This window comes from Ambystoma mexicanum, chromosome 6p, assembly GCF_040938575.1.
Source record: "Ambystoma mexicanum isolate Mex_15411 chromosome 6p, UKY_AmexF1_1, whole genome shotgun sequence".
NCBI classification, from domain to species: Eukaryota; Metazoa; Chordata; class Amphibia; order Caudata; family Ambystomatidae; genus Ambystoma; species Ambystoma mexicanum.
The window spans coordinates 1191010547-1191037932 of NC_090935.1; the positions used below are offsets into that span (position 1 = coordinate 1191010547).

General features: G+C 47.9%; 1 protein-coding gene across 1 annotated transcript in view; it reads right to left on the bottom strand.

Moving 5' to 3' along the window:
* TRPM6 (transient receptor potential cation channel subfamily M member 6) overlaps nt 1-27386 on the bottom strand; it is a 1703532-nt gene that overhangs the window by 886591 nt on the left and 789555 nt on the right. Inside the window, exon 15 of the mRNA XM_069625828.1 lies at nt 4993-5142. Coding sequence (XP_069481929.1) covers nt 4993-5142 — 150 coding nt within the window. The remainder of the gene's footprint in view (nt 1-4992; nt 5143-27386) is intronic.

Below are 27386 nucleotides of genomic sequence, written 5' to 3' on the forward strand. Positions count from 1 at the left end.
CTTCTGGTAGGATGTACAGGGCTGGTGGGTCTGAGGAAGCAGGTGTGGTGGCTGATGAGGAGTCAGTGGCAGGTTCAACGCCTGCTGCAAGGCGTGGCCGCTGCATGTGGAGCAGGATGGACGTCAGTACCTGTGTTATTGCCCCCAGACAGTCCCTCATCAGCACTGCCAACGCATTCACTGCGGCTGTGTTAGCTGTAATAGCGGCAGTGGTCCCCGCTATGGCAGTGGCTATTTCCCGCCTAGTGTCCTCGCCATCTGCAATGTATTGCCGCAGAAGCTCCAACATGGACTCCTGTTGGGCCTCCACCCTCGTCAGACGTGACTCGAGGGTGTTGGTGGGAGCAGGAGTGGTGGGTGGTGCACTCACGGGGCCTGCATTTTCAGTGCTGTCCTCCTCGAAGGGGCCCAGGTCCGAATCATGCAGGCAGGGATCAGCACTGCTGTAGGTGGGTGAGGGCTGAGTTTGGGGCGGGGTGGACATGGGGTTTGGGGAGGGGGTGGGCATGTCACTTCCGTGACTCCCTCCTGGTCCACATTCTCCTCCAAGTCATCTTCTGTGGTGGCCAGTGCTTGTAGGGACTCCCCTTCCACAGGTGTGGGTGTGGGCTACTGGGTCTCGAGTGTGTCAGGCACACTGGCAGTAGGTGTTGTTAGCTGTGTCTCGGCTGTGTCAGGCACACTGGCTGCAGGTGTGGCCTGCTTGGCTGCCCCAGAGGTGGTGCTAGCCCTTTTCTGTGTGTAGGACGTGGATGCCCTCGCGGTGGTGTCTTGGCTCGCATCTTCTCCATCGGTGACTGGGGGGGGTAGAGGAGATGCAGGGCATCAGTGATGGTGGTACATGCCAGAAGCATACTATGGGGCTGTTAATTATTCATTAAATCATGCACTCATGTCTTACAGGTGTGTCAAACAGGCTAGTCTGAGGGGGCATTTTGGCATTTGCTGCATGGCAGGTGGCATGCCGTTGATTTGGGGTTTGTGTGATGTATTACATGGGCACGGTCCATGTGTGTTGGCTGTGTGTTGGTAATGGCATTGGCACTCAGCATGCATTTCTGTCTGGTGGGGTTTGGCCCGCCATCTGGACTTGTATGTGTTCATGTGGGTGTTGGGACATGCATTGCCTTGCCTAGACTCTCTTCCACATCACTTGTGCTACATCAAGATTTCCCCTACAGGGATCTGCAGGGTCACTCACCTCCTTCTGGTGATGATGCCGCACCCGTCTCCATCTCCCCAAATCCCTCGATAGTCTCTGGATTAATGAAGCTGCTTGCGGTCTCCTCCCAGGTGGTCATTTTGGCAGGAGAGTGGGGACCCCCGCCTGTGACCATGGCCTCCCTCCTGTTGCTTGCCATGATGTTACGGACCCTCAAGCGGAGGTCGTCCCACCTCTTCCTGCAGTCCTTGACACTACGGGGGGTGGTTCCTACAGCCGACACCTTGCGGGCTACCTCCTGCCAGATGACCTTCTTCTGCTGCTGCACCTCACGCTTGAGGTTCTGGGATTTTATGACATCTGCATGTGCAGCAATGGTATCCGCTAGCATATTTAATTCAGCGTCGGAAAAGCGCTGTTTTCGCAGCTGGAGGGTGGTCTTCCGGGTTCCCTTGGACATTATGGTAGTATTGGCACAGAGCTCTCCAGGAAACAACAGGTGGTTTGGGAGGATTGCAATGGATTGTGTTTTTAAAGATGGCCGCCGGCCCATTTCCCGTTCCGACACGATGATGTTATTTCCAGGTCCGGTATTACGAGCCCGGTATTAGCATGTTGGTATTACCGGGTCGGTATTTAGGGGTTCCTCCTAGGCAGTGGCGGTATCAGCGGGTCCCGTGGTGGCGCTATCGGGGGGTTGGAGAGCCTTTTGCGGCATGCCAGTATGGCCATTACCGGCATGGGGGTTCACGCAGGCTCGCGCACTCGTAATCACCCGCTCGTTCCGCCATGCCGGTAATGACCCCATTTTTACTGCGCTACTCATAATGAGGCTCTGTGAGCGAAGATAACGAGTCGGGAAATCAGTGAGGAGAGATAATTAGAAGCCATGCCATGGTGGCAAATGAAAATAAACACAAAGATAGCGAAGAAGTAATCAAGATTCGAAAGAAAGACACTGAAGAGATAGTGCATGAAATATAGATTCACAATGGGATAGACGATAAAGAAGATGACTTTTAAATGGAGTATAGGGGAGCTAGCTGATAGACGGGGATACCAAAGTGGAGAGCAGCGCAAACAAATGCGGGGAGAAGATAAGAGCTGAAACAAGAATGTTAGTGTTGTAAAAATAAAGAAAGGGACAAGCCTGTCAAATATTATAAAGATGAAGATGGCAGAGGTGGCCAACAGTGGCGATATGAAAGGAAAAGGATAGAGTAGAGTCGAGAATAGCTCCAAGATTACGAGCAGAGGAATACATTCAAAGAGAGGATTGGGAAAGAAATAGAAGAGGGCGGTAAAGGCAGAGGAATGTTACCAGTAGAGAAGGAAAACACTTCAATTTTGGATGGATTAAGATGTAAATAGTGATCAGACATCCAGGATTACATGTCCAAAGGACAGATTGAAAGAGTAGAGTGAATGGTATCAGAAAAGATGAAGATGAAAATAAATATTTGCGAGTTGTCCACACAGAAGTGGGTAAAAAGACCAAAGAAAGAAATAATAGAAGCAAGAGGAATGGTATAAAGAACCAAGCATTGTGGAACATTATATTGGAGAGGTAGAACGGCGGAAGTCCTGCCCAAGAGATCACAGAGATGTGTTTAGCAAGATAGGAACACAACCAATCAAGCACAGAACCCTAAAAGGCTAGATGAGAAAGAGTGTGTAAACGGATATAGTGGCTAACAGTGTCAAATGCTGGTGACAAATCGAGCAGAATAAGTAGGAAAGACTGCTTAGCAATCTGGGCAGAAAATAAAGAATAACAGACAAAAAGAAGAGCAGTTTTGGTGGAATGAAAGGGATAGCTACAAGACTGATAGGGTGGGAGAAGAACATAGAGATTTATGTGAGCAGAAACCTGATTGTAAACATTATGTTTGAGGGGTTATGAAAGGAAGGAAAGGAGTGAAATGGGTGATAGTTTGATGGTAAAGACGGATCAAGTGAGGTTATTTTTAAGAATTGGAAGAATAGAGGAATGTTAAAAGACGAAAGAAAAGTCAAAGCAAACAAGGAGCAATTACACAGCTCAGTAAGCGAAGGAATGAGTAAAGGATTTTCTTTAGGGATAAAGGCAACGGGTCAAAAGGAGAGGCAGTTAGGTGAGGGTTGGAAAGAAAACAACTAATATCAGTGTCAGAAATATAATGGTAAGTAGACATAGAAAGTGAAGGTGGAGAGGGTGGAGATGTGGAACACAGAAAGGAAGAACTAAAAGAAATGGAAGAACAAAGAAGTGTGACCTTAGAACAGGAATAGTTAGGATAATCAGAGGCAGATAGGGAAGAAGATAAAGAAGGATCTGACGTTGGAGGAGAAAGAATATGATTTGGACCTGGAAAATGTGATGAGGGTGAGAAGAAGAGTCTTGTACTTCAGTAAAACACAGTTGCGTAGCCAAGAATAAATGAGAATTGTAAGAAGTATTTAGAGGATAAAGACGTGAGATTCAGAAGTGATTGGATTTTCCTACACCGACAAATGTTCCCTAATAAATCCTAATTGAGGGCATCATCCGACACACAGGTTTATGATGTGTAACCTGAGAGACCTTAGGCCTCAGAGTTAGGCCCTAAAGACACCTTATTTCCTGTGTGAGTAACCTTGCATCATTAACTGTATGGGATCCCTGGATTGCACCCTGATTTTTTCCCTCACCACAAGACAAGCTGCTGCATTGCTGGAGACAGATAATTACCCCCATTGTCTTGACACCTTGCTGGAACCAAAAGACAGTGGTCAGCCGGAAACATATAAATATGCATGACTTATAAATAACCCATTTGGGTCACTACTGAGAGGAATCCACATATCATCTACAATAACCCCATCCTCAAGATTGAGCCCAATCTAACATTATCAGTACTGCAACATCAGGACCAACATCCTGTTCAGCTAGGCAGAGGCAAATGCATCTCTGCTATTGATTTCTACGTCTGAGTGAAAAAGTGTGCCCAAGGGGCCCTGTAGTACCACCAGCCAATGTTGGTACCCAAATGACCTGTTGCACTTTGGACATTGCCTAACAGGTAGGCTCAAAGCCCACAACTGTGAAAATACCTTCAAAAGAGGTATACTCACCTGCACATTTTGATTACATTCACAGATTATAAAGTATTATTTTATTAACATCCCTTGTGAACATTCTATTACTTGATGTAATAAGTGTTACGCTCTACCTGGAAACCAACCTGCTCCCCTTCTAAAAGTCAACCTTAACCGCTCTGCCACTCGCTACCATAAGGTGAACCAAGGAAAGTTTGAGGGAAGCCCTGGCATTTGGATATGAACCAGTGCCGCACACCTTTGAAGAAATGGCTGAAACAACCGTTCAAATACGTAAATTAAAAACCTATCTCTTAAAAGTCCATCTAAGATGCATTGACATCACCCATTGGGATAATTATAGAAACTTTCAACAGCTGCAGGTGTATATTTGTTTGGTATTTGCACAAGCGACAAGCTTCCCTGTTGTGATAAGGTATTGTTTCAATGCTTATGTACATCAGGGCCATTTTTGCCCTATTCAGACACTACAGAATTCCACTGCACCAATGCACATTTTCGGTAATATGTGCCCTTACCTCCCATTTTATCCTTGGGCTACCTGCCTCAAAATGGCTTTCATGATGGTGAACATTATGGTTTTACTCTTGCATCCTTTCTTTGCCAAATACGGTCCAGCGTATCTTTTTGAGGACCATGCCCGGACTATACATGATTCCCCTTGTTTAAGATATGATCAAATATGGCTGTGTCGAGAGATTTCACCTCATTAAGTAGATTTTGTAGAAAATTGAAGTAGCAGAAGCTGTTACCTTGCGTTTGTACGGTTGGGCCGTTCTGATGAACTGTGAGTGCATGGTATTTTCAGGAGATGCAACTCTACTGTTCATCTGACTGTTGTGATGAAGGTTGCGTTGAGATACGGTCAGGGCCAAGCTTGCTGTTGAGTGATGACCTGCGCCCTGGATGCAGACAATGAAAGATAAATATGTCTGTGCCAGAGAGGAAATAAAGATTCTGCAGTTCTGTGTTATAAAGAAAATGAAGTCATTGTCACTCAGTGTAAACCATTTTTTCAAAAAGGGACCTCATGATAGTGAAGCATTACAAACTCCACAGATAGTCCAAACATACCAGATGTAAAGTCTCTGTTTGCCTAATGGGCATCAAGTTTAAATTCACCCTCATCATGTCATTCTTTGCGGGCAATTTAATAACAAAATTGGAAATGAGAACATCTAAAATGCATAACATCATGTAAAGCATTTCAGAACCATTTTTTAATTATATATTTTCTAGAATTTGGAGCATTCAAATCAGTCGCAATATAAAAACTATGTATATTAATTTCCTCTGATCATATGTACAAGTGCACATAACAATAAACATGGCAAGAACAGCAGCTCATATTATGTGTGACAAAAAACCAACAGCCCCGCAGGAGTATGGGGATGAGTAGAGCCTCTAAGCTCCAAATGCGCCCCTCACTACTGCTGGAACTTCAGTGATCACACTCAAATAGGTGACATAGGCACTACATGAATGGTATACCTCCTTCTCCTCTTAATGTAGCGCATTTTGAGGGCAGGCATTATGCTTCAGGAGGGTGTGAGCCAACATGGAAGCACCCAAAACAACAATAGCATGGTAGGTTATTATTGCACGTTACATGAATACGCTTTCATACTGCCAAAAACACCCCGTTAGTAGTATCAAGGCACAGAGATATGTCAGTGGAGTGTCGTACTGTGCTTCCTCCATGGGTAGCCAGGCCTTAGTCTACTGGAAGAAAGAAAACGAGTCAGTGGAAAATAAGAGAATTGGAAAGAGACAGGATGGTGCAGCAAACATAGGGATGGAGAGATGCATGAGTGTGTGTGCGTGTGTGTGAGTGCTGCTGCATGGACCACAGGTTTACAAAAGGGAAGAGGCAGACATGCTCTAAACTCTAAAGCAATGTGATAATTGGGGTGTGTTTCCGAGGTAGATTTAAAGAATTGTAAGTTACTACACAATGTAATGTTGGATGCATGAGAGGCTCGGGAGTGTGCTTGGACCTTCACGGAAGTTTGGTGGCTTATTTGTCCTGGCTTTTCTATACTTTGTACCCCAGAACGTTAATTCAGTGACTGCCAAGTCTGAGCTAAGAGTGGCATAATCAAGAATAAACTGTGTATAAAGGTGAATGCTGGTAGCAACAGAAGAGAAAGGGAATGGATTGGTAAACTGGTACAGTAAAATTATAAATGCCCGGAACCTTGATGTTATACGTTATAATTGGTTATTTATAACACACTTAATACACAGTGGTTTCTAAGCGCGGACCGAACTTGTGCTGCTCCGCATCGTCTTGCTTCCATGGCGAGAGCGTTGCCCCTGAGCTATCTCCCGAGATAAAAAGGGTATCATTAAGAGTTTGTTCCATGGCACTTCATGCTAGACTTTATTATAGTTTACAGTGAGACAGGGTTGTGCCTTATTTTGATGTATGCAAATGTAAGGGAGGATTGGTCCAAGAGACCCCCCTCTCCTGCTTCCTCTCCCCTGGTGAGGTCCATGGCTCGTCAGGTGGTGGATGGGCCACTGGCTGAAGACATTGACCAAACCTGCTGAATTTATCTAGGCCCTGGAAACCATTTTGTCTAATAAAGATGGTTTGAGCCCTGTGCACCGCAGCGCGGCCCCCACCCTTGGAGAGTTTCAATTATCCCTGTGGCCACAGCTCTCTGGCAGATCCGCTGAGAGCCCGTTCCCACGAACAGACGGACATGAGCTAGTGTTAGATACCAACACTGTAACATTTCACCTTCCGCAGTGTATCGCTGTTTCCAGCATGACCCGGCCAGCAGGGCCTGGGTGGAAAAGAACTGCAAAATGGTCCCCTGACAAAAGCAAATACTAATGAGCAAACCACCTGTGATGAAAGCGTTCTCTCCACAACCTCTCTGACTAAAAAACCTGTAAAATGTATAAAAATGGCAGAATGTGTGCTCATATGACATTAGGGATGAAGCACCCACATCCCTGTAGCTATGCGCAAATAGTAAGAGCGTCCCTGGGGTTTTTCATGTTATGTGTTTCATCGAGAAGACTGCACCCCACGGTCCTGCGCCAAAACTGAACTAATGCTGCTAGAGTGCAAAGGAAGACAAATGCAACCATATTGAGAGCTCATGTAAGGGGTGCATGAAAAGGCACCATTTGTAGGTCCAAGCTCACCATGTCCCACTGCCGCCAGTCTCATTGGCGGGTTGTTCCTGCGTGCTCCACTAACCTTACATCTACCTCACTTACTGCGCATGTATAGGCATATAACAAACAAAATGTTGAAGTTGTTAAAGACTTAGTGTATAAGTAATATGTTCGAATTGGCCATATGGATGGCACTAGCAATGTAAAAAACGTGAGCTTTGAAAAGACTGAATGAGTATTGTGTATTATATGAATGTTTATGTCCCTTCCACCTAAAATATGCAACACACGAGGAAAATACCTTTGTGAGCACATGCAAGGCCATTCCCCCTTCCCCACAGTGAAGCCTGCCAGACGAAAAAGCAGAGGCCTGTGCTGCCTTGCTCCACCTCCCCCAATTCGGCTGGAGCTGCTTCAAGCATTCACATTCCCCCGCAGCACCCAAGGCCACGGCCTGCCACCTGAATTATTTACAACCCAGCAGTAAACCCCAGCTTTAAAACACAGATCCAAAGGCGCCCTTTCTTAGGCTCCACGACCCACCGGCTCACCTTAGGTTAATGGCCCCTGTAAAATTAGGACACCCAATATTATGGCAACAATACAGGAACACATCCATAATGTCTTCCAACAAGACGTGATAACGCGGACCGCCTGTCCCATGCCCCGAGACCCAACCCCGCAACCTATGATACCCGGTCAACAGGACGATGGTAACCATGTATTGATGAATCGCTAACAGACCCCACTCTAGGTGCATTCCTCCTGTGTTGCATTAACCTGTAGAATAACCTATTGGAAGATTTACCAGAGAAGATAATATTGCAATGTTGAATGACTGCGGTGTGCGTGGCCCTAGGGCAGAAAGTCAGGAAAGACATTCATCTCTGACACTGGTCACGGTTGGCACAACAACACCGTCCGGATGAGCCCAGCTGACCTGCCAGGCCCAGTCCAACCCACGAGGGTAACCAGTGACGTCCTCCAGCCGCGGCAAACCACATCGCAGCAGCACCTATAGCTAGTCGTCGCCACCCAATCACCACGAACTTGTGCCCCCTATAGCATGTAGGTTCTTATGACGTTTTTTGTAAATATATACGCCTGTCTTTGCAATTGTCAGACAGAGCGCTCTCGGAGTTTTCAGAGTTCTTTGCATGCCCTATTCTGATTGATAAACTCCCATTTAAGTTCACCCGCACTTTGTCCTGGCCTTAATCCCATCCGGGGAGACTCCATTATTGTCTCTCATTGTGGGGAGGATCGTGCTATCTGGGGACGCTCGCCTTCAGTGGTGACCCCGAAAGCGTGATTATTATTTTTCTCCTAACATATATATATATATATATATCCCTACCGTCCCCTTTGGCACGAAAATCTCCGGTCGAAAAGGGATACGCACGGTGCGCCGGTTCCGGAAGGCTGCCCGCCAACGGCGACCGGTACGCTCAGAAGTGCGCACTCAACAGAGAGAGGGTACGGGATCCCGGTTGAAAAATCCCCTTTGAGTACCGCTCGCCGGAGCCGGGGCTGACCGCTGAGCGTACGGCAACACTGCCTGGACGGACCCAGTTTCGGAGACTCTCGGTTCAAGACGGGCACGTGAGTATTGAGTGCGAGCGACCATAAAGGGAGTAGGGGAGGAAATATAGGACAGGGAACGAGGCTGGTTGCAAGGGGGCACTTTGGGTCTACTAAGGACCATCCTAAACTTTCTTTGCTTTTTCTTCGCATATGGCCATTAGGATTAAGAGGTGAACAGAGATAAAGAGACGGGAACCTAGCTCCGCGAGGGGGTGGAAGGCGGCGCCGCATAGTGCTATCTTGACTAGTACTGGGAATATATGAAGAAGTGGAAAAAGAGATAAAGGTGTCTGGTAAAGGAAGACACGGAGAATACATTAGTGACTGCTATTCGTTCTATTCTTCTCTTTGGGTTCACGGGAAAATAAACTGGGTTAGCACAAACAAAAATATAATCTAAGTAGAAAGACAATTCTGCTCCAAAACTAGGAGACAAATATATATATCAGAATAAGACGGAAAGGGACAGCTGGCAAGGGAGGAAAGGGAGGACAAACTGGGCTGTGCATAGAGTGCTGCTTATGGGTGTGTAAGCATCGTATGTGTCAGAATATATTTGTTATAATGAGTGTGTAAAGGTGGTCAGAAATGTGTAATTATGGTATGGTTACGGTAAGTGTGACCAGAAGAAATATCACAAAGAAAAGTGTAATGTGGTAAAGTGAATGTTTGTTCCCTTGATTTGTAGGGTAAAATTGTCAAAGTCATTGATGGTTTGCTCTTGTATGTGCCCCCTAAAGTGTATAGAGTAGAGGCTGTGCGCAGCCATCCTCATACTGTGCAGGTGGCGGGAAAACATGCAGGTCCCCACGTTCAGTAAGATATAAATACGTGAACTCCTATGGTGATACATTTATATTGAGATATAGATATATATAGAGATACATCAGTATCGAGCAAGTATGAAGTATGGGGGCAGAAACACCCTTATCACATATTTGTAAAAGTCTACCTGGGTACGCAGAACGGATTAAGAAATATCATGACCAGTGGATCACATAGTTGAAGGGGGAAGGATTACCTCAGATATGGCCCGAAGGGGGATCGTTTGACAAGAGTGTCCTAGATATGGTAGCTACGTGCATTTGTTTGAAATACAAGGGGAAGCAGCTACACAATAGAGGAGAAATATTAGACCTATGGAGACTGTTTGAAGAAATACCCCCGCCTAAGACAAGGGAATTAGATACTGATCTACCATCTACCACTGACAATCCACTAATGATACCAAAGGATGACAAGGTATTGCCAGAAGAGGAGCCACCGATAGAGGTAACTAGGTTGTACCCAATACTAAATAAGCCAGTGCCCGCAGAGGGATACAGTGACCCAACTTATGTACCCCCAACGACAACCACTACCACTCAAGGGCCAACAGCACCTCCACCATATGAGAGTCATAGGGAGCGAGAGCAGGTAATTACACCAAGGGTGGACATAGAGAAACTAACAGGAGACCTAGAATCCAGGCTCTCTATAGCCAAAGACGAGCTCTCGAGAATAAAAAGCATATGTGAGCGGACTGCAATCAATACCTCTAGATCAGAGCCTGCATCAAGAGCGCAGAGTGAGAATAGAACATTTGAAGAAGGGTGGAAAAAAGGAGAGATACTGTTTAGGATACAGGAAGAACCGACACGAATAATTGAACTAGAGGGAAGAGAGGGGTGTACTGATGATGAGGTAAGGACCACAGGAGGCAGAGACGAGATACTGTGTGATATAGGAGATGATTTAGAAGAAAGTGAAAGGCTAAGTATGGCAATGGGAGGGGGAAGGGAGGGGTTGGATGGCGCATGCTCAATGAGAACGATGGACGATGAGTGGACAGGGCGACTAAGGAACAGGTTGGGAAAAATGGCATCATTAGGAAAATCAGGAATGAAGGTGAGTACAGATACAACGACAAAGGGAAAGTTACAACTCCCACTAATACACAGGGGAGGAGGGAGGCCGAATTACATACCCTGGGCTCAGATGGATAAGGCCAATTTGTTAAAGTTATTTCCCCCGCTATCAGGAGGGGCAAGCAAGTGGATAGATGCCTTTGAGAAACACACAGCCGGGGTACCTCTAGCAATAGGCGACGTGAAGAGTTTGCTAGTATCAGCAGTTCGGGATGAAGCTGACAGAGTATGGGTAAAAGCTGGCTTCCCGGGAGTAACGTTAGACTACGATCGTCATGATGGTGCCTCTTTTAACACAGTACGCGCCAAGGTGTGGGATGCCTTGCGGGAAACGTTTCCAGATACACCATATTTGCAGTCAGTAATGCAATGTACAATGAACGACGGGGAAGATGCTATGGATTACATTTTTCGGGTCCAAGAGATGTGGAGAGCAGAAACGGGTACGCCCTGGTATCAATCCACATCACTATTCTACTTCATAATAAAGAGGGGGCTCCCAAAAGAGGTGCAAAAGGCACTTGACAAAATAGCAGGCATTGAAGCAAAAGGATGGCCCGAAATTCAGAGCATAACAGTTCACCACTGCAAACGAATAAAAGAGAGAGAAAAGGAGGTGGCGCAGAGAAGACTGGCAGACGAAGTGAAACTAGTACAAACAAAGCTGGTGGAGGTCGCCGCAGCAGTAGCCGCGCTCCCACACAGCAGGGAGGGAGATGAGGAGGAGGAGGGGCTGGTAGCAATACAGGGGAGGATGGCAACGAGTTGGGCAGGAGCGGGGCAACGGCAGTGGAACGAACAGGAGCAGAGTGGAGGTCTGCAGTGGCAAGAGTGGGCCCCTCGAGGGGGACGAGGTGGGTACAGGGGCCGAAGAGGGGGTCGACAAGGGTACGGGGGAATGGGAGGAAACAGATGGCAGGGTGCCAGGGGTGCGCAAGGATGTTGTTGGAACTGCGGGAGGTGGGGGCACTTTTCCAGAGAGTGTAGGAGTAGAACAAACAACGGGTTTCCAGAGGTAGAACACTATGGTCATCCCCATCCGGGGAGCCCATATGGCCTCCCAATGGGACAGCAACATAGGGACCCAGGGCAGGGGTACCCTGAGCAAAGGCAGGGACACCAGTACAGAACACAGAATCACCCACAGAATAACAACACTATGCACTACGCCCCAGGTAACCCGTTCGCAACAACAGCAAATGGAGCCCCAGCACCAGCCCCCTATAGTGGTGTATCAGTAGTTTCAGGGAGTGTGTTCAACCGGGGGGGGGGGGCATTGAGACACCCCGCATAAGACAGCCCACAGAGAACACTTGCGTGTCCTGTTCTATCTACAACCTACGATGCAGCAGAGGAACCATTGGTAGGGGCGCAGATAGGAGACAAGCAGTTCATATTCATGGTGGATTCGGGAGCGGAGAAATCATGCATTAGGGAGGGCCGGTTTCCGTTATCTAACCGGAAGTTAGAGACGCAGGGGTTCTCTGGGGCTGTAATTGAAGTTCCTTACACAGAAGCTTTGGATGTGACAGTGGGGGGTAAAACTGTAAAAACACCCTTACTGTATTATGAACAATCGCCAATAAACTTGCTAGGAAGGGATCTTCTTAGCAAACTTAACATGACAATATCATTCACAGAAAGAGCAATAGTGTGTTCAACACCAGGAATATGCCCATTTGTCACGCCGCGCGCTCGTTCGCGGGCGCCACTTACCTGTCCTGGGGTCCCTGGACCACGGCTGCAGCGGTCTCCTACTTCATGGAGGCTGTACCCGCGATGGCGTCTCTCCTCACGGCGACCCGCGGTTCGGATGGGCGCCGTGGACGCCGCCATCTTGCGAGGATCTGCGCATGCGCGGATCGTCAATATTCGACGTCCCGCGCATGCGCAGTGTCGGAACATGCGTTCCAAGCTTCGCTTTGACCCCGGGCCATAAAAGGGCACCGCATACACAGGGACAACGCGTCTCAACGCGGTTGTTACTGTGTATGCGCTGCTGGAGTCCTGGCGCTCGTTTTCCAGCCCTCCAGTTTCCTGTTCTACCTTTTTCTGCCTAGTCCTGCCTCATCTCCTTATTTCCTTCTTGCTTCCTGGTCCTCCTACCCTTTCTTCCCTTTATTGCTGATACTTTGCCTATCCCTGGTTTAGGGTAGAGGAGGTCCTGTCTGGGTTCCTAGTTGTAGTGGGGACTCTCCTGTCAGTACTGCCTTTTCTTGCAGTCTGCTTTCCTTTGCCTGTCTTGTGCCCTGCCGGTACCTGTGCCTTACTGCCTTTTGGAAGTTCCTGAGTTCAGCCCTGTTATCATCAGTGATTTCATCAAGCCTTCTCAGCCAGTGGAAACACTGTCCCGACGTCACGCAAATTCTGAGAAGTGCCACCCGTGGCGTTGGGAGTTGGTTCAGTGCCGTCCTGTCTTATATCGTCAGGAGGGGATTGGGCTAATTTCTCGCGCTACCCATTCATCGGCCATCAATACATCGACATACTGGCAACCTCAACTCCACGGTCTACAGGAAGAAGAGGTAACCCACGATCTCGTGAAGATTCGTTTAACAGATTGAGACGCCTCACCCCCAGTCCCGACATGGACGACATGCAGGAACTACGTGAAGAAATGCGTGCCATGCGTCTTGAAATGACCACTCTCCGCCAGGAGAACAACACCCTCAGACAAGCGTTGGATCGGTGTTTGGCTAATCCCGCACAACCTGTCACACCGGCTGAGAACTCCATGGCTTACACTACTCCGATGAAGTATGATGGTGATCCGTGTCGAGTGGCAGAGTTCTGTACGCACTGTCGGATCCATTTCCAATTCAGGTCTACTCATTTTGCTCAAGACAAGGCTAAGATCGGGTATATCCTTGGAAATCTAACCGGCAATACACTCGCCTGGGCCGCACCTTTGGTCTCTACCAACAGTCCTCTGTTGGGTGATTTCGCTGCCTTCGAGAAAGCCTTTTTGGACGTCTTTAAACCGCCCAATTTGGCAGCCATGGCCCAGAATCAATTAATGGAGATCAAGCAAGGGTCAGGTGACATAATCCACTACATCAGTCGGTTTCGACAATTAGCAACCGATTCACAATGGCCCGAAATCACTCAAAAAACCTTGTTTCGTCGGGGACTACGAGAAGAGTACAAAGACGAACTGCTGCACATTCCGGAGCCAGAAACGTTGCCTGCATTGGTGGAACAAGTCTTACGCATTGACCACAGGTTAACCGAACGACGGAGTGAACGCCGCAGATCTGACAGGTATCAACCGATTCTTCCAGCACAGAACCCCGGACCGGCTGTTTCTACCGATGTAGGTCCAGAACCCATGCAGTTGGGTGCCGTTCGAGGTCCCTTGTCCGAGACTGAAAAGAAAAGAAGACGACAGAAGAACTTGTGCATGTATTGCGGTGGTTCTGGCCATTTTCTAGGCACCTGTCCGCTACGTCCTCTGAAGAAACAGGAAAACTAACAGGCCCGTTGTTTGAGGCGAAGGCAGCAGCGGGCCGCCCTTCTGAATCCGTCCTTCCTCCCATGAACTCAGTACCCTTGTTGATCCTGAAAGTCGGTGTTGCCTGGCTAGGAAAGTGTGTGAAGACCTGGGCCCTTCTGGATTGCGGAGCATCTGGCAACTACATCGATGCCTCGTTCGCGATTGTCAATGGGATCCGTTTACATAACAAGGAACGACCAGCAGTGGTCGAGGTGATCGATGGTTCTACTTTGTCTTCTGGTCCGATTTGTCAACACTCCGATCCCTTGTGGCTCTCTGTGGAAGGGCATCTCGAACGAATCTCATTGGACGTCATCAAGTCTCCCTCATTTCCGGTAGTGCTGGGTTTACCATGGCTGTTGTATCACAATCCCCAGGTCGACTGGACCGCTCGCTCCCTGGTGTTCTCTTCGACACGTTGTCCTCGTGACTGTGTACTTCACGAAACCTTTCCTGCAATTTTGGAGTCCCTCAATCCTGCTGACGTATCTGCTCGTTTATGTGCCACTCAATCGGTTCCTCATGAATATACTGGATACCACAAGGCGTTCTCCAAGCCTGAGGACATACCACTACCACCCCATCGGCACTTTGATTCTTCCATTGACGTCCTGCCTGGTGCGATCATTCCCCACGGCAAGATCTATTCGTTGACTCAACTCGAGAAAGGCATCCTACAGGAGTACATTACGGATTGCCTCAACAAGGGCTACATAGTGCCGTCCAAATCCCCTGCAGGATTCCCGTTATTCTTCGTCAAGAAGAAAGAGGGCACTTTGCGCCCTTGTATCGACTACCGTCAACTAAACGAGATCACGAGGAAAGACAGGTACCCGTTACCACTCATCCGGGACATCATCGAATCCCTGAAATCAGCACAGATCTTCACCAAGCTGGACCTAAGAGGGGCCTATCACTTGGTGCGGATTAAGAAGGGGGATGAGTGGAAGACGGCCTTCAAAACACCTATTGGTCACTTCGAATACAGGGTGATGCCGTTTGGACTCTGCAACGCCCCAGCAGTCTTCCAACGGTTCATGGACGATGTCTTTTCTGACCTTATTGGAATATCTGTCTGGGTTTACCTTGACGACATTCTGGTTTTTTCTGACACTCGTACTGCACACGTGGCGCATGTTCAGGAAGTCCTCCGTAGATTAATACACAACGGCCTGTATGCCAAAATTGAAAAATGCCAATTTCATAGGGAAAGCATGGAGTTTCTGGGTTATGTGATCAGCAACACAGGAGTACAGATGGATCCCGCAAAACTGCAAGCTATACAAGAATGGAAATCGCCACATGGCGTGAAGTCACTTCAAAGGTTCTTGGGCTTTGCCAACTTTTATCGGCGTTTCATTCCACGCTTTTCTCAACTGGCCAACAGTCTAACCCGCCTGACTAGTACCAAGGTGCCGTTTCTCTGGGACACGCAGGCCGAGGAGGCATTCCTGGAATTAAAAAGATCTTTCATGTCGGCTCCTGTTCTTAGACATCCAGATGATGTAAAACCATTTGTGGTTGAAACAGACGCTTCGGACTACGCAATTGGTGCGGTCTTACTACAGCAAGATGCAGTCACGGGAATAGAGCACCCGGTGGCATATTACTCGAGGAAATTGTCAGTGAGCGAGAGAAACTATGCAGTGATAGAAAAAGAATTACTGGCGATAAAGGCTGCTTTCGAGGAATGGCGACATCACTTGCTGGGTGGGAGGTACCCGGTGGTGGTTCGCACGGATCACCGTAATCTACAGTTCCTGCGCTCTTTGCAATGCAGAACCTCCCGTCATGCTCGTTGGGCCTTTTTCTTTTCACAGTTCGATTTCACCGTCACGTACATTCCTTGTTCCCAGAACATCAAGGCTGATGCCTTGTCTCGGTCTCTGGAAAACAACGTTGAAGGTGTCAAGGAACCGGAACCTCTGATAGCGTCCAAACATTTTCTATCGATGGTGACTCCCCAGCTCCAACAGTTGATTGAGGCCACACGAACGGATCCCTCAAGAACACAGATACTACAACGTGCTGACATCAGGGAAAGTGACGGCTTGTTGTTCTTCAAGGATCGTCTGTACGTTCCCACATTGGAACTCCAGAAAATCGTTCTACAGAATTGCCATGATTCCGTCGTTTGCAGTCACCGTGGAGTCCGCACAACACAAGAACTGGTTGCACGACAGTACTGGTGGCCTGGATGGGCTACGCTGGTAAAGCACTACGTGGACTCCTGCCATGTATGTGCCCAGACCAAGATTCCTTGCAAAAAGCCCATTGGTCTTCTGAAACCCACGCCTACGCCTCCGTACCCTTGGCATACCATCACCACGGATTTCATCGTTGACCTGCCCCTGTCTGGTGGTTTCACGTGTATAATGGTGGTGGTGGATTGTTTCACCAAGACTGCTCATTTCTTGCCCTTTCCTAAGCTGCCCACTGCATCCCAGATGGCACGATGTTTTCTACACGAGGTGTATCGTCTTCATGGTCTTCCGGAGAAGATTTTGTCAGACCGGGGGTCTCAATACATCTCTTCCTTTTGGGGCCAATTGTGTCGGCATTTGGACATTCAGCGAGCCCTGAGTTCCGGCTATCATCCGCAGACTAATGGACAGACGGAACGTACCAATCAGACCCTTGAGCAATACCTACGTTGTTATGCCAATGCTACCCAAGACAACTGGTCGGAATGGTTGGACACCGCGGAAGCAGCTTACAACAACGCTGTCCATTCCGCTACCGGACTCAGCCCTTTTTTTTGCTCTACTGGTCTTCATCCCAGACTGCTGCCTGTTTATCCAACATCTTCCAGTGCCGTTCCATCTGCAGATGCCCTGGTGTCTCTGATCTGCGATCAACATCGTCTGACGGCCGGTACCTTGGCAGCGGCACAAGCACATATGAAGGAGCAGGCTGACAGGAGACGGAGCCCTGAGCCTGTCCTTCATGTTGGGGACATGGTTTGGCTGTCCTCCAAGAATCTACCGGTACGCAACTTACCTGTGAAACTAGCCCCCCGCTTTTTTGGTCCCTTTCGCATCACAGAGCGTATTTCGTCTGTTGCCTTTCGTTTGTCTTTGCCTCGCTCTTGGAGGATCCATCCTGTCTTTCATGTTTCCCTTTTGAAGCCCTATGTGCCCGATGTTATGGGTCGTGCCTGTTCCCGTCCTGCCCCGGTCTTGGTTCGGGGGGTCCCTGAATTTGAGGTGCAGGAGATATGTGATTCACGGATTTGGCGAGGTGCTCTGCAGCTCCTGGTCAGCTAGAAGGGTTATCCTGCTTGTGACCGCACTTGGGAACCGCGCTCCTTTGTGCATGCACCGCGCCTGGTTCGGGACTTCTATCTCCGCTATCCTTGAAAACCCGGTGCTCCGGGGTTGTCCGGGAGGGGGTATGGTGTCACGCCGCGCGCTCGCTCGCGGGCGCCACTTACCTGTCCTGGGGTCCCTGGTCCACGGCCGCAGCGGTCTCCTCCTTCATGGAGGCTGTACCCGCGATGGCGTCTCTCCTCACGCCGACCCGCGGTTCGGATGGGCGCCGTGGACGCCGCCATCTTGCGAGGATCTGCGCATGCGCGGATCGTCAGTATTCGACGTCCCGCGCATGCGCAGTGTCGGAACATGCGTTCCAAGCCTCGCTTTGCCCCCGGGCCATAAAAGGGCACTGCATACACAGGGACAACGCGTCTCAACGCGGTTGTTACTGTGTATGCGCTGCTGGAGTCCTGGCGCTCGTTTTCCAGCCCTCCAGTTTCCTGTTCTACCTTTTTCTGCCTAGTCCTGCCTCATCTCCTTATTTCCTTCTTGCCTCCTGGTCCTCCTACCCTTTCTTCCCTTTATTGCTGATACTTTGTCTATCCCTGGTTTAGGGTAGAGGAGGTCCTGTCTGGGTTCCTAGTTGTAGTGGGGACTCTCCTGTCAGTGCTGCCTTTTCTTGCAGTCTGCTTTCCTTTGCCTGTCTTGTGCCCTGCCGGTACCTGTGCCTTACTGCCTTTTGGAAGTTCCTGAGTTCAGCCCTGTTATCATCAGTGATTTCATCAAGCCTTCTCAGCCAGTGGAAACACTGTCCCGACGTCACGCAAATTCTGGGAAGTGCCACCCGTGGCGTTGGGAGTTGGTTCAGTGCCGTCCTGTCTTATATCGTCAGGAGGGGATTGGGCTAATTTCTCGCGCTACCCATTCATCGGCCATCAATACATCGACATACTGGCAACCTCAACTCCACGGTCTACAGGAAGAAGAGGTAACCCACGATCTCGTGAAGATTCGTTTAACACCATTACGTGTAATGCTGGTAGTACAGGCTCAAACAACTGCTCCGGAAATACGTGGCCTACCAGTGGACGAAAGAATGTTCATTGAAGGTTTGAAAACACTGGCCCAAGTAGTTCCTGAGCTAAAAAAGCTGGAGTGGAGAATACCGCAGAATTCATCTTCCGCCCAATAGTGTGCCCAGACATAGCACCAGGGTCAGTGGTATCCTTAGACTTGCATGCTGTACAGGTATCAGCAAAAAGGATTGCAGTGATTGGGATGGACGTAGATGGATGTGAATGGCACACTGTACTGTGCATCAATGCCAATGTTGCCCTACGGGACTTATCTGATGAGGATCTCTTCTCTTATTAAGACAATGATGGCGAAATAATAATGGAAATAGCAATGCCATGTGACATTTTCATTCAGGCTAGACAAATTCCCGTCCAATTGATGGCAGTGGTGGGAACACCACCGTCATTCTTTGACGATGACATGCGACTGGTGCCAAACAATTTGTGGACAACAGGCCCCCATGATGTGGGGTTGTTGCATGGAGTGACACCAGTGGTAATAAAGCTCAAACAAGGGGCAATTCTGCCCCGAGTGAAACAATATCCATTGTCCCGCGAAGCTGAGGAAGGGATAAAAGAGACAATAACTGCATTGCTAGCACAGTGGATAATAGTGCCTTCAAACTCCCCATGTAACACATGTATCTACCCGATCAAAAAAGCAAAGGGAGGGGCTTGGAGGATGATGCAGGATTTACGCCCCCTAAATGACGTCATACAGAAAGAGTTCCCTTTGGTCCCGAACCCTGCTTCAATATTATGCAGTATCCCAAAAACGGCATCATATTTCACAGTGGTCGATTTGAAAAATGCATTTTTCTCCATCCCCTTGGCAGAAGAAAGCAGATACCTGACGGCATTCACCTTAGGGGGAAAGAGATACGAACATTGCAGATTACCACAGGGATACTGTGAGAGCCCAAGCATATTCAACCGCATACTACACGAAGACCTGGGTAATTTATCAGTTGAAAGCACAATCATTCAGTACGTAGAGATACCTGACGGCATTCACCTTAGGGGGAAAGAGATACAAACATTGCAGATTACCACAGGGATACTGTGAGAGCCCAAGCATATTCAACCGCATACTACACGAAGACCTGGGTAATTTATCAGTTGAAAGCACAATCATTCAGTACGTAGACGATTTGCTCGTCTGCGCACAGAATGAAGAAACATGCAGAAAAGACTCAGTAACACTCCTGTCGCTGCTGGCAAATAAGGGGTACAAAGTGGACAAGGAAAAGCCACAATACTGTCAGAAAGAGGTCCTGTACTTGGGGCAGCTGATATCAAAAGACGGAAAAAGAATAATCCCTGATAGGGTAGAAGCAATAAGATCAGTAAGAGAACCCACAACAGTGAAGGAGATGCAGAAATTCTTGGGAATGTGTAACTACTGTAGAGCATGGATATTAGATTATGCAGCCTTCACCAGACAAGCACTCAAGGAGGCACAACAAGAAAACAGGAAAATAGAATGGTCAGAAGAGATGAGTGACTCATTCAAGTCACTAAAAGAGTTGATTTTGAGTGCTCCAGTATTCGCCAATCCTGATTATGAACGCAAATTTTACCTGTTCTCACATTGCAAGGGGACACTCATGACAGCTGTACTGACACAAAAGACTTCCCTAGGACACAAACCGTTGGCTTACTATAGTGGCACCTTGGATGCGGTGATGCAAGGACATTTCGCGTGCGAGCAATCATTCGCCGCCGCCGCGTTCGCCATTGAGAAAAGTGCCACAATAGTAATGGGATGCCCTGTCACATTGTTTGTGGAACACTCATTATTTGCAATACTTGAGAGATCAAAAAGTACACTGACCACACAGCGAGCAACTGCCTATGAAATAATATTGTCCAGCGCCAATATCCATGTGGTACGATGCAGGACAGTGAATCCGGCAACATTCATTACAGAAGCATGCACACTGGAGGACATGCAGGAACACAATTGTGCGACTTACACAGGAGAAACAAGGGAGGACACGGTGGTGTGCGAGAATGCCCTGAGCGAGGGGGAGATGTACTTTGTGGATGGGTCAGCATCGATTGACATGGACACGGGAGAGAAACATGTGGGATTGGCAGTGGTGAGATTAGAAGAAGGTGAGTATGAGACACTAGTGCAATATCGCCTTCCATCACATTTCTCAGCACAAGCAGCAGAACTTATTGCCCTAATAGAAGCATTACATGCAGCTAAAGGTTGTGCAGTAACAATATACACAGATTCAGCCTACATGACGACAACAGTACATGGAGGTCTAGCAAGATGGGGGCGGAGGGGGTTTCGAAGAGCAGATGGGACCCCAGTGCAACATGCAGAGCTACTGAAGGAGTTGATTGAGGCCCTAAAAGATCCAACAGTGGTAGCAATAGTGAAGTGCCAAGCACATACGTCCAACACAGACGTTGTGTCTTTGGGGAACGCGGCAGCGGATGCTGCTGCCAAGGAAGCTTCATACTTTGAAAAACATGAAACAGGTGAGTACATGCTACAGCACAAGACAAACGAAGAGCTCCCAGAAGGATACAATGTGATGCCCATATCACAAATACTAGAGCTGCAGGAAGGAGCAAGTGGTGATGAAAAAATGATGTGGGAAAAACGAGGGTGCAGCCAATCAGCAACAGATTTACTATGGCGGCAGAACAACTCAGGGAAAGTAGTAATGCCGGTCAAACTATTAGAAATAGCATTTCAGCAATTACACTTTCCAGCACACAACACCAAACAACACATTGCAGCAGAGATACAAGAAGACTGGTTCGTGCCCTGTCTCCAGGAGCACATATCAAGATTGACAATGGAGTGCACAACGTGCCAGATATACAACTCTGGAATGACGTTACGTACACTCAGGGGAACAATTCCAAAACCGATAGGGCCATTCAGAGAACTGCACATTGACTACGCAGATATGGGGGAAAGGTGTAATGGGGCACGCTACATGATTGTGGTTGTATGCCCATTTTCGAGGTGGGTGGAAGCAGGCCCATGTGCACGACCTGATGCTAAAAGTGATGAAAAGTTCCTCGTAAGGGAAGTATTCCCGCGCTGGGGAATTTGCGACGTAATTCGCTCAGACAACGGCACTCACTTTGTGAACGAGCTCTTCAAGGAAGTGACCACTTTATTGGGAATAAAACATAAATTGTGCTCGATTTATCATCCTCAAAGTAATGGCGTGGTAGAAAAGATGAACAGACTGTTAAAAGGGAGATTGTCCAAATTGTGTTTCTCATTAAAGAAAAACTGGATCTACTGTTTGCCCCTTGCGCTGTTTGAGCTGAGGAATCAGCCAAGCAAGGACCACCATTTGTCCCCGCACGAAATCGTGACCGGGAGACGAATGCACACAGCACACTCCCCACTGCGCCAACACTCAGACGCGCAAAAAAGCGCCGCAATATTGGGAGATGAGTTCACAGAATACCTGAAAAAGCTAACTAGGGCAGCGCGAGCAATATCAAAGCAGCTCTCACCACCATTCACAAGGGAAGAAGGGAACACAACGGAGTCCCTTACGGAACATGAAACACCGGTACAACTGATGCCAGGAGAGTTCATTTATGTCCGGAGCTTTGTGCGCCGGTGGAATGCGCCACGGTTCCACGGACCATATGAAGTGGTATTTTGCACCCCTACGGCTGTAAAAGTTAAGGGGCTCAAATATTGGATACATTTGACGGATGTGCGAAAGGCATATAATAGTGTGCAGGAAGAAGTGGATGAGGGGGCACAGACAACAGCAAACAATACTAATGAAAATGATGAGTGAATGTGAACATGTGAGTGGAAGAAGTGTACCTGACAGAGAAAATTGTTAACGAAAACATTATATTACAGGTTATCGATAAAGATGAAGGATTGAAAAAACAAAAAATTGATTTATGTGTAAATAATAATGTGAAGAATAGGTATATTGTCTGCTCCCTTCTCTGTACATCCCAACCCCCCTCCCCTACCCAATCCCATTCCCCTTCCATGATATCTTGGCACTGGTAGTGCCAACAAAAATGTTTACATGCATCCACTTAATGCACTTTTATATCTCAAACAGGAACTACCATGGCAACTAACGGGCAGCCTGCAACGGATAGATTTATTAGATATAGAGAATTTTTAGCTGAGAGATGTAGATATTCGTATGAGTGTGGATTGTCTGTATGCATTACATTATTCTTTACGATTATGTTTGGCTTGGTTACGTATTGGTTTATAGCGTTCATCTCTATCGAGATGAACGAGGGGGGAGGGATTAACGGGATTAATGTGACAAATGAAATAGCAATTGTAAATACTAAAGAAGGTGATTTTTTGGTATGGGATGGAACTAAACTGGTATGGGGATATTACACGACACCACCTAATGTTGCTATCTCGCAAGATGAAGGTCTGCAGGGAAAAATGCAAAACAGCACAACTTCCCCGCCAAAAGTATCTAATTACAATGCCCGCAATCTAAATGATCGTAACCCCTCTGCTATATCCTGGTTATATAACACCCCCACCAGCCGGCCCGCTCCCGTAACAAAAAACACACTGTTACATAGCATGAAGAAAGAGAAAGAAGAAATGACAGCGAGATATGAAATATTATATGATGATTGGGCAAAGGGGGGCGAGAGGGAGAAAGGGGGGCCCACACTGTCCATCGCCCATGAGGCTGGGAAATACCTTAGAAAAAGAAATAACTGACAGAAAAGGGAGGCGGGGAGGAGGAAATATGATGAATATTATGGGTTAGAATTAGACAAAATGGAAGACCCACGACACCCCCACCAGACAAATAAATGGTATGCAGACATGAGTGCAACGGCTAAGCAAACAACAAATGAGAGCTGTTATGTCTGCTCCCTCATTCCCCAGGCTTCAGGCACACCCAAAGTATTGTTACCCAGAGAATTACCTATTGTCGATGCCCAATGTCTCATTCATCTCACGTTGTGCAGAATTAAGAACACCTTCCAGGCACATGAGGTAACTTTTAGAATGCTGCAGAACGAGAAGACCTGTTATCCAAAGGCAGTAGGAGTGGAATGTCTGGAGGAACCATTTTTTATAAATCAAGGTACACTTTTTTCAGACAACAAGTGGAAGGACGAAGAAATAATGTGCAAGGCTGAAGCACTGCGGGATGTGGCACCAGAGAAACTGCAATGGATAGAAGAGACATGCACACCAGTATGGAAGGAACACATCTCAAAATTGACTTGGGTAACGGCCTTTGAAAAACCCTTCAAGCTGCAGAAAGAACTAAACTATGAACTGTGTTTCAAGGGAGACGGGAGAACCACCATGGGGGCAAACAAGAACTGTAACAAGACCCTCACCATCCCAGATATGAGAAAAGGGACAGCGGCCCTAATGGACACCTATTGGGTATGTGGCAACCAGGCATACCTACACCTCCCACAATCCTGGGGTGGCAGCTGTTCATTGGCCACCCTACACTCCGCACTAATGGTAATCCCGGAAAGCAACATTGATGGGAGCAAGAAGACGCGAGGAAACACCCAACAGAGTGCGGCCCAGCCAACTGCAGAGTCACAAGTATATGTCCTGTCGTCCGGGAACAAGGAAGGGGTGCTGTCCCGAAACAAATGATCATCGAACGACATATCAAAAGCATCATCAGAACTGCTGGCACAGATCCCGGATAGATATCGATTATTCAGCTCTGCAGAAACGTTCTTCGCTTCACTCATCCCAAGCATCCAGGCGCGAGCAAATGCAAAGTGGCTCCAAATCACACGTTGGGAGCTGATTCAGCTGGCAAATGATACTGAAGAAGGGTTTAACGTAATAAAAGTGGAACTGCGAGCACTACGGCTAATGATCATGCAAAACAGGTATGTCTTGGACCTGTTGACAGCGATGGACGGAGGTGTTTGCCGAAAAATTGGAAGTGCCTGCTGCACTTTCGTACCTTCTGAAGACGCAGACAACGGCTCCCTGTCCCATGTGATCGAAGCAGTACATAACCTAGGAGAAAGAATGAGAATGGAAGGTGGAGCAGAAGAAAGCACATGGTTCGACAATATCTTCTCCTGGGTACCATCGTGGCTGGGAATGATTGTGAAATTTTTCATGCTGGCTGTAGTGTTCCTCCTTTTTATTTTTTGCCTGTGCCAGGTGGGTCTTCGATGTTGTGCTAACGCAGTGCCGAATGGTGCAATGATGATGGTGACAATGGGCAACGCCCGCGTTACAATACAAACTATGCAGGAAGTACAGGTACAAACAGGAACAGATGACACGCCAAGATACCAGATTATACCCAGGTACCACGACAAGGATATAGTAGATAAATTGTGGCATACTACCATTAAAGAGCCCCGTATACTGGAATGGTATGAGGAGGTGTGGGTGGACTTGGAAGGGGAGAGCGGATGTATATACCTGACCTGCACCCCAGATGAATATGCTAGGAGAGGTGAGAGCCTGCGAGGGGTGTGCAGAGCATGGATGCCCATAAAAGGCACACCTGCATGGGATGACACAATAATTGACGAGAAAGAGTGCAGGAGATTGGAGGATTTAAAGAATTTGTTACTTAAGTAACGAAAGGGGGGAAATGTAAGGGAGGATTGGTCCAAGAGACCCCCCTCCCCTGCATCCTCTCTGCCGGTGAGGTCCATGGCTCGTCAGAGGTCCCCCCTGCCACCAGGGCCCAGGTGGTGGATGGACCACTGGCTGAAGACATTGACCAAACCTGCTGAATTTAGCTAGGCCCTGGAAACCATTTTGTCTAATAAAGATGGTTTGAGCCCTGTGCACCGCAGCACGACCCCCACCCTTGGAGAGTTTCAATTATCCCTGTGGCCACAGCACAGCTCTCTGGCAGATCCGCTGAGAGCCCGTTCCCACGAACAGACGGACATGAGCTAGTGTTAGATACCAACACTGTAACATTTCACCTTCCGCAGTGTATCGCTGTTTCCTGCATGACCCGGCCAGTAGGGCCTGTGTGGAAAAGAACTGTAAAATGGTCCCCTGACAAAAGCAGAGTCGCCAAATACTAACGAGCAAACCACCTGTGATGAAAGCGTTCTCTCCACAACCTCTCTGACTAAAAAACCTATAAAATGTATAAAAATGGCAGAATGTGTGCTCATATGACATTAGGGATGAAGCACCCACATCCCTGTAGTTATGCGCAAATAGTAAAAGCGTCCCGGGGGTTTTTCATGTTATGTGTTTCATCGAGAAGACTGCACCCCACGGTCCCGCGCCAAAACTGAACTAATGCTGCTAGAGTGCAAAGGAAGACAAATGCAACCATATTGAGAGCTCATGTAAGGGGTGCATGAAAAGGCACCATATGTAGGTCCAAGCTCACCATGTGCCACTGCCGCCAGTCTTATTGGCGGGTTGTTCCTGCGTGCTCCACTAACCTTACATCTACCTCACTTACTGCGCATGTATAGGCATATAACAAAATGTTGTAGTTGTTGAAAACTTAGTGTATAAGTAATATGTTCGAATTGGCCATATGGATGGCACTAGCAATGTAAAAAACGTGAGCTTTGAAAAGACTCAATGAGTATTGTGTATTATATGAATGTTTATGTCCCTTCCACCTAAAATATGCAACACACGAGGAAAATACCTTTGTGAGCACATGCAAGGCCATTTCCCCTTCCCCCCAGTGAAGCCTGCCAGACGAAAAAGCAGAGGCCTGTGCTGCCTTGCTCCACCTCCCCCAATTCGGCTGGAGCTGCTTCAAGCATTCACATTCCCCCGCAGCACCCAAGGCCACGGCCTGCCACCTGAATTATTTACAACCCAGCAGTAAACCCCAGCTTTAAAACACAGATCCAAAGGCGCCCTTTCTTAGGCTCCACGACCCACCGGCTCACCTTAGGTTAATGGCCCCTGTAAAATTAGGACACCCAATATTATGGCAACAATACAGGAACACATCCATAATGACTTCTAACAAGACGTGATAACGCGGACCGCCTGTCCCATGCCCCGAGACCAAACCCCGCGACCTATGATACCCGGTCAACAGGACGATGGTAACCATGTATTGATGAATCGCTAACAGACCCCACTCTAGGTGCATTCCTCCTGTGTTGCATTAACCTGTAGAATAACCTATTGGAAGATTTACCAGAGAAGATAATATTGCAATGTTGAATGACTGCGGTGTGCGTGGCCCTAGTGCAGAAAGTCAGGAAAGACATTCATCTCTGACACTGGTCACGGTTGGCACAACAACACCGTCCGGATAAGCCCAGCTGACCTGCCAGGCCCAGCCCAACCCACGAGGGTAACCAGTGACGTCCTCCAGCCGCGGCAAACCACATCGCAGCAGCACCTATAGCTAGTCGTCGCCACCCAATCCCCACGAACTTGTGCCCCCTATAGCATGTAGGTTCTTATGACGTTTTTTGTAAATATATACGCCTGTCTTTGCTATTGTCAGACAGAGCGCTCTCGGAGTTTGCAGAGTTCTTTGCATGCCCTATTCTGATTGATAAACTCCCATTTAAGCTCACCTGCACTTTGTCCTGGCCTTATTCCCATCCGGGGAGAGTCCATTATTGTCTCTCATTGTGGGGAGGATCGTGCTATCTGGGGACGCTCGCCTTCACTATCAAAGTATAATAATACTTCTATAGTGAGAAAATGTAGCCAGAGGTCCGTATGGAGGATATATTCATTAGACTAAGTGT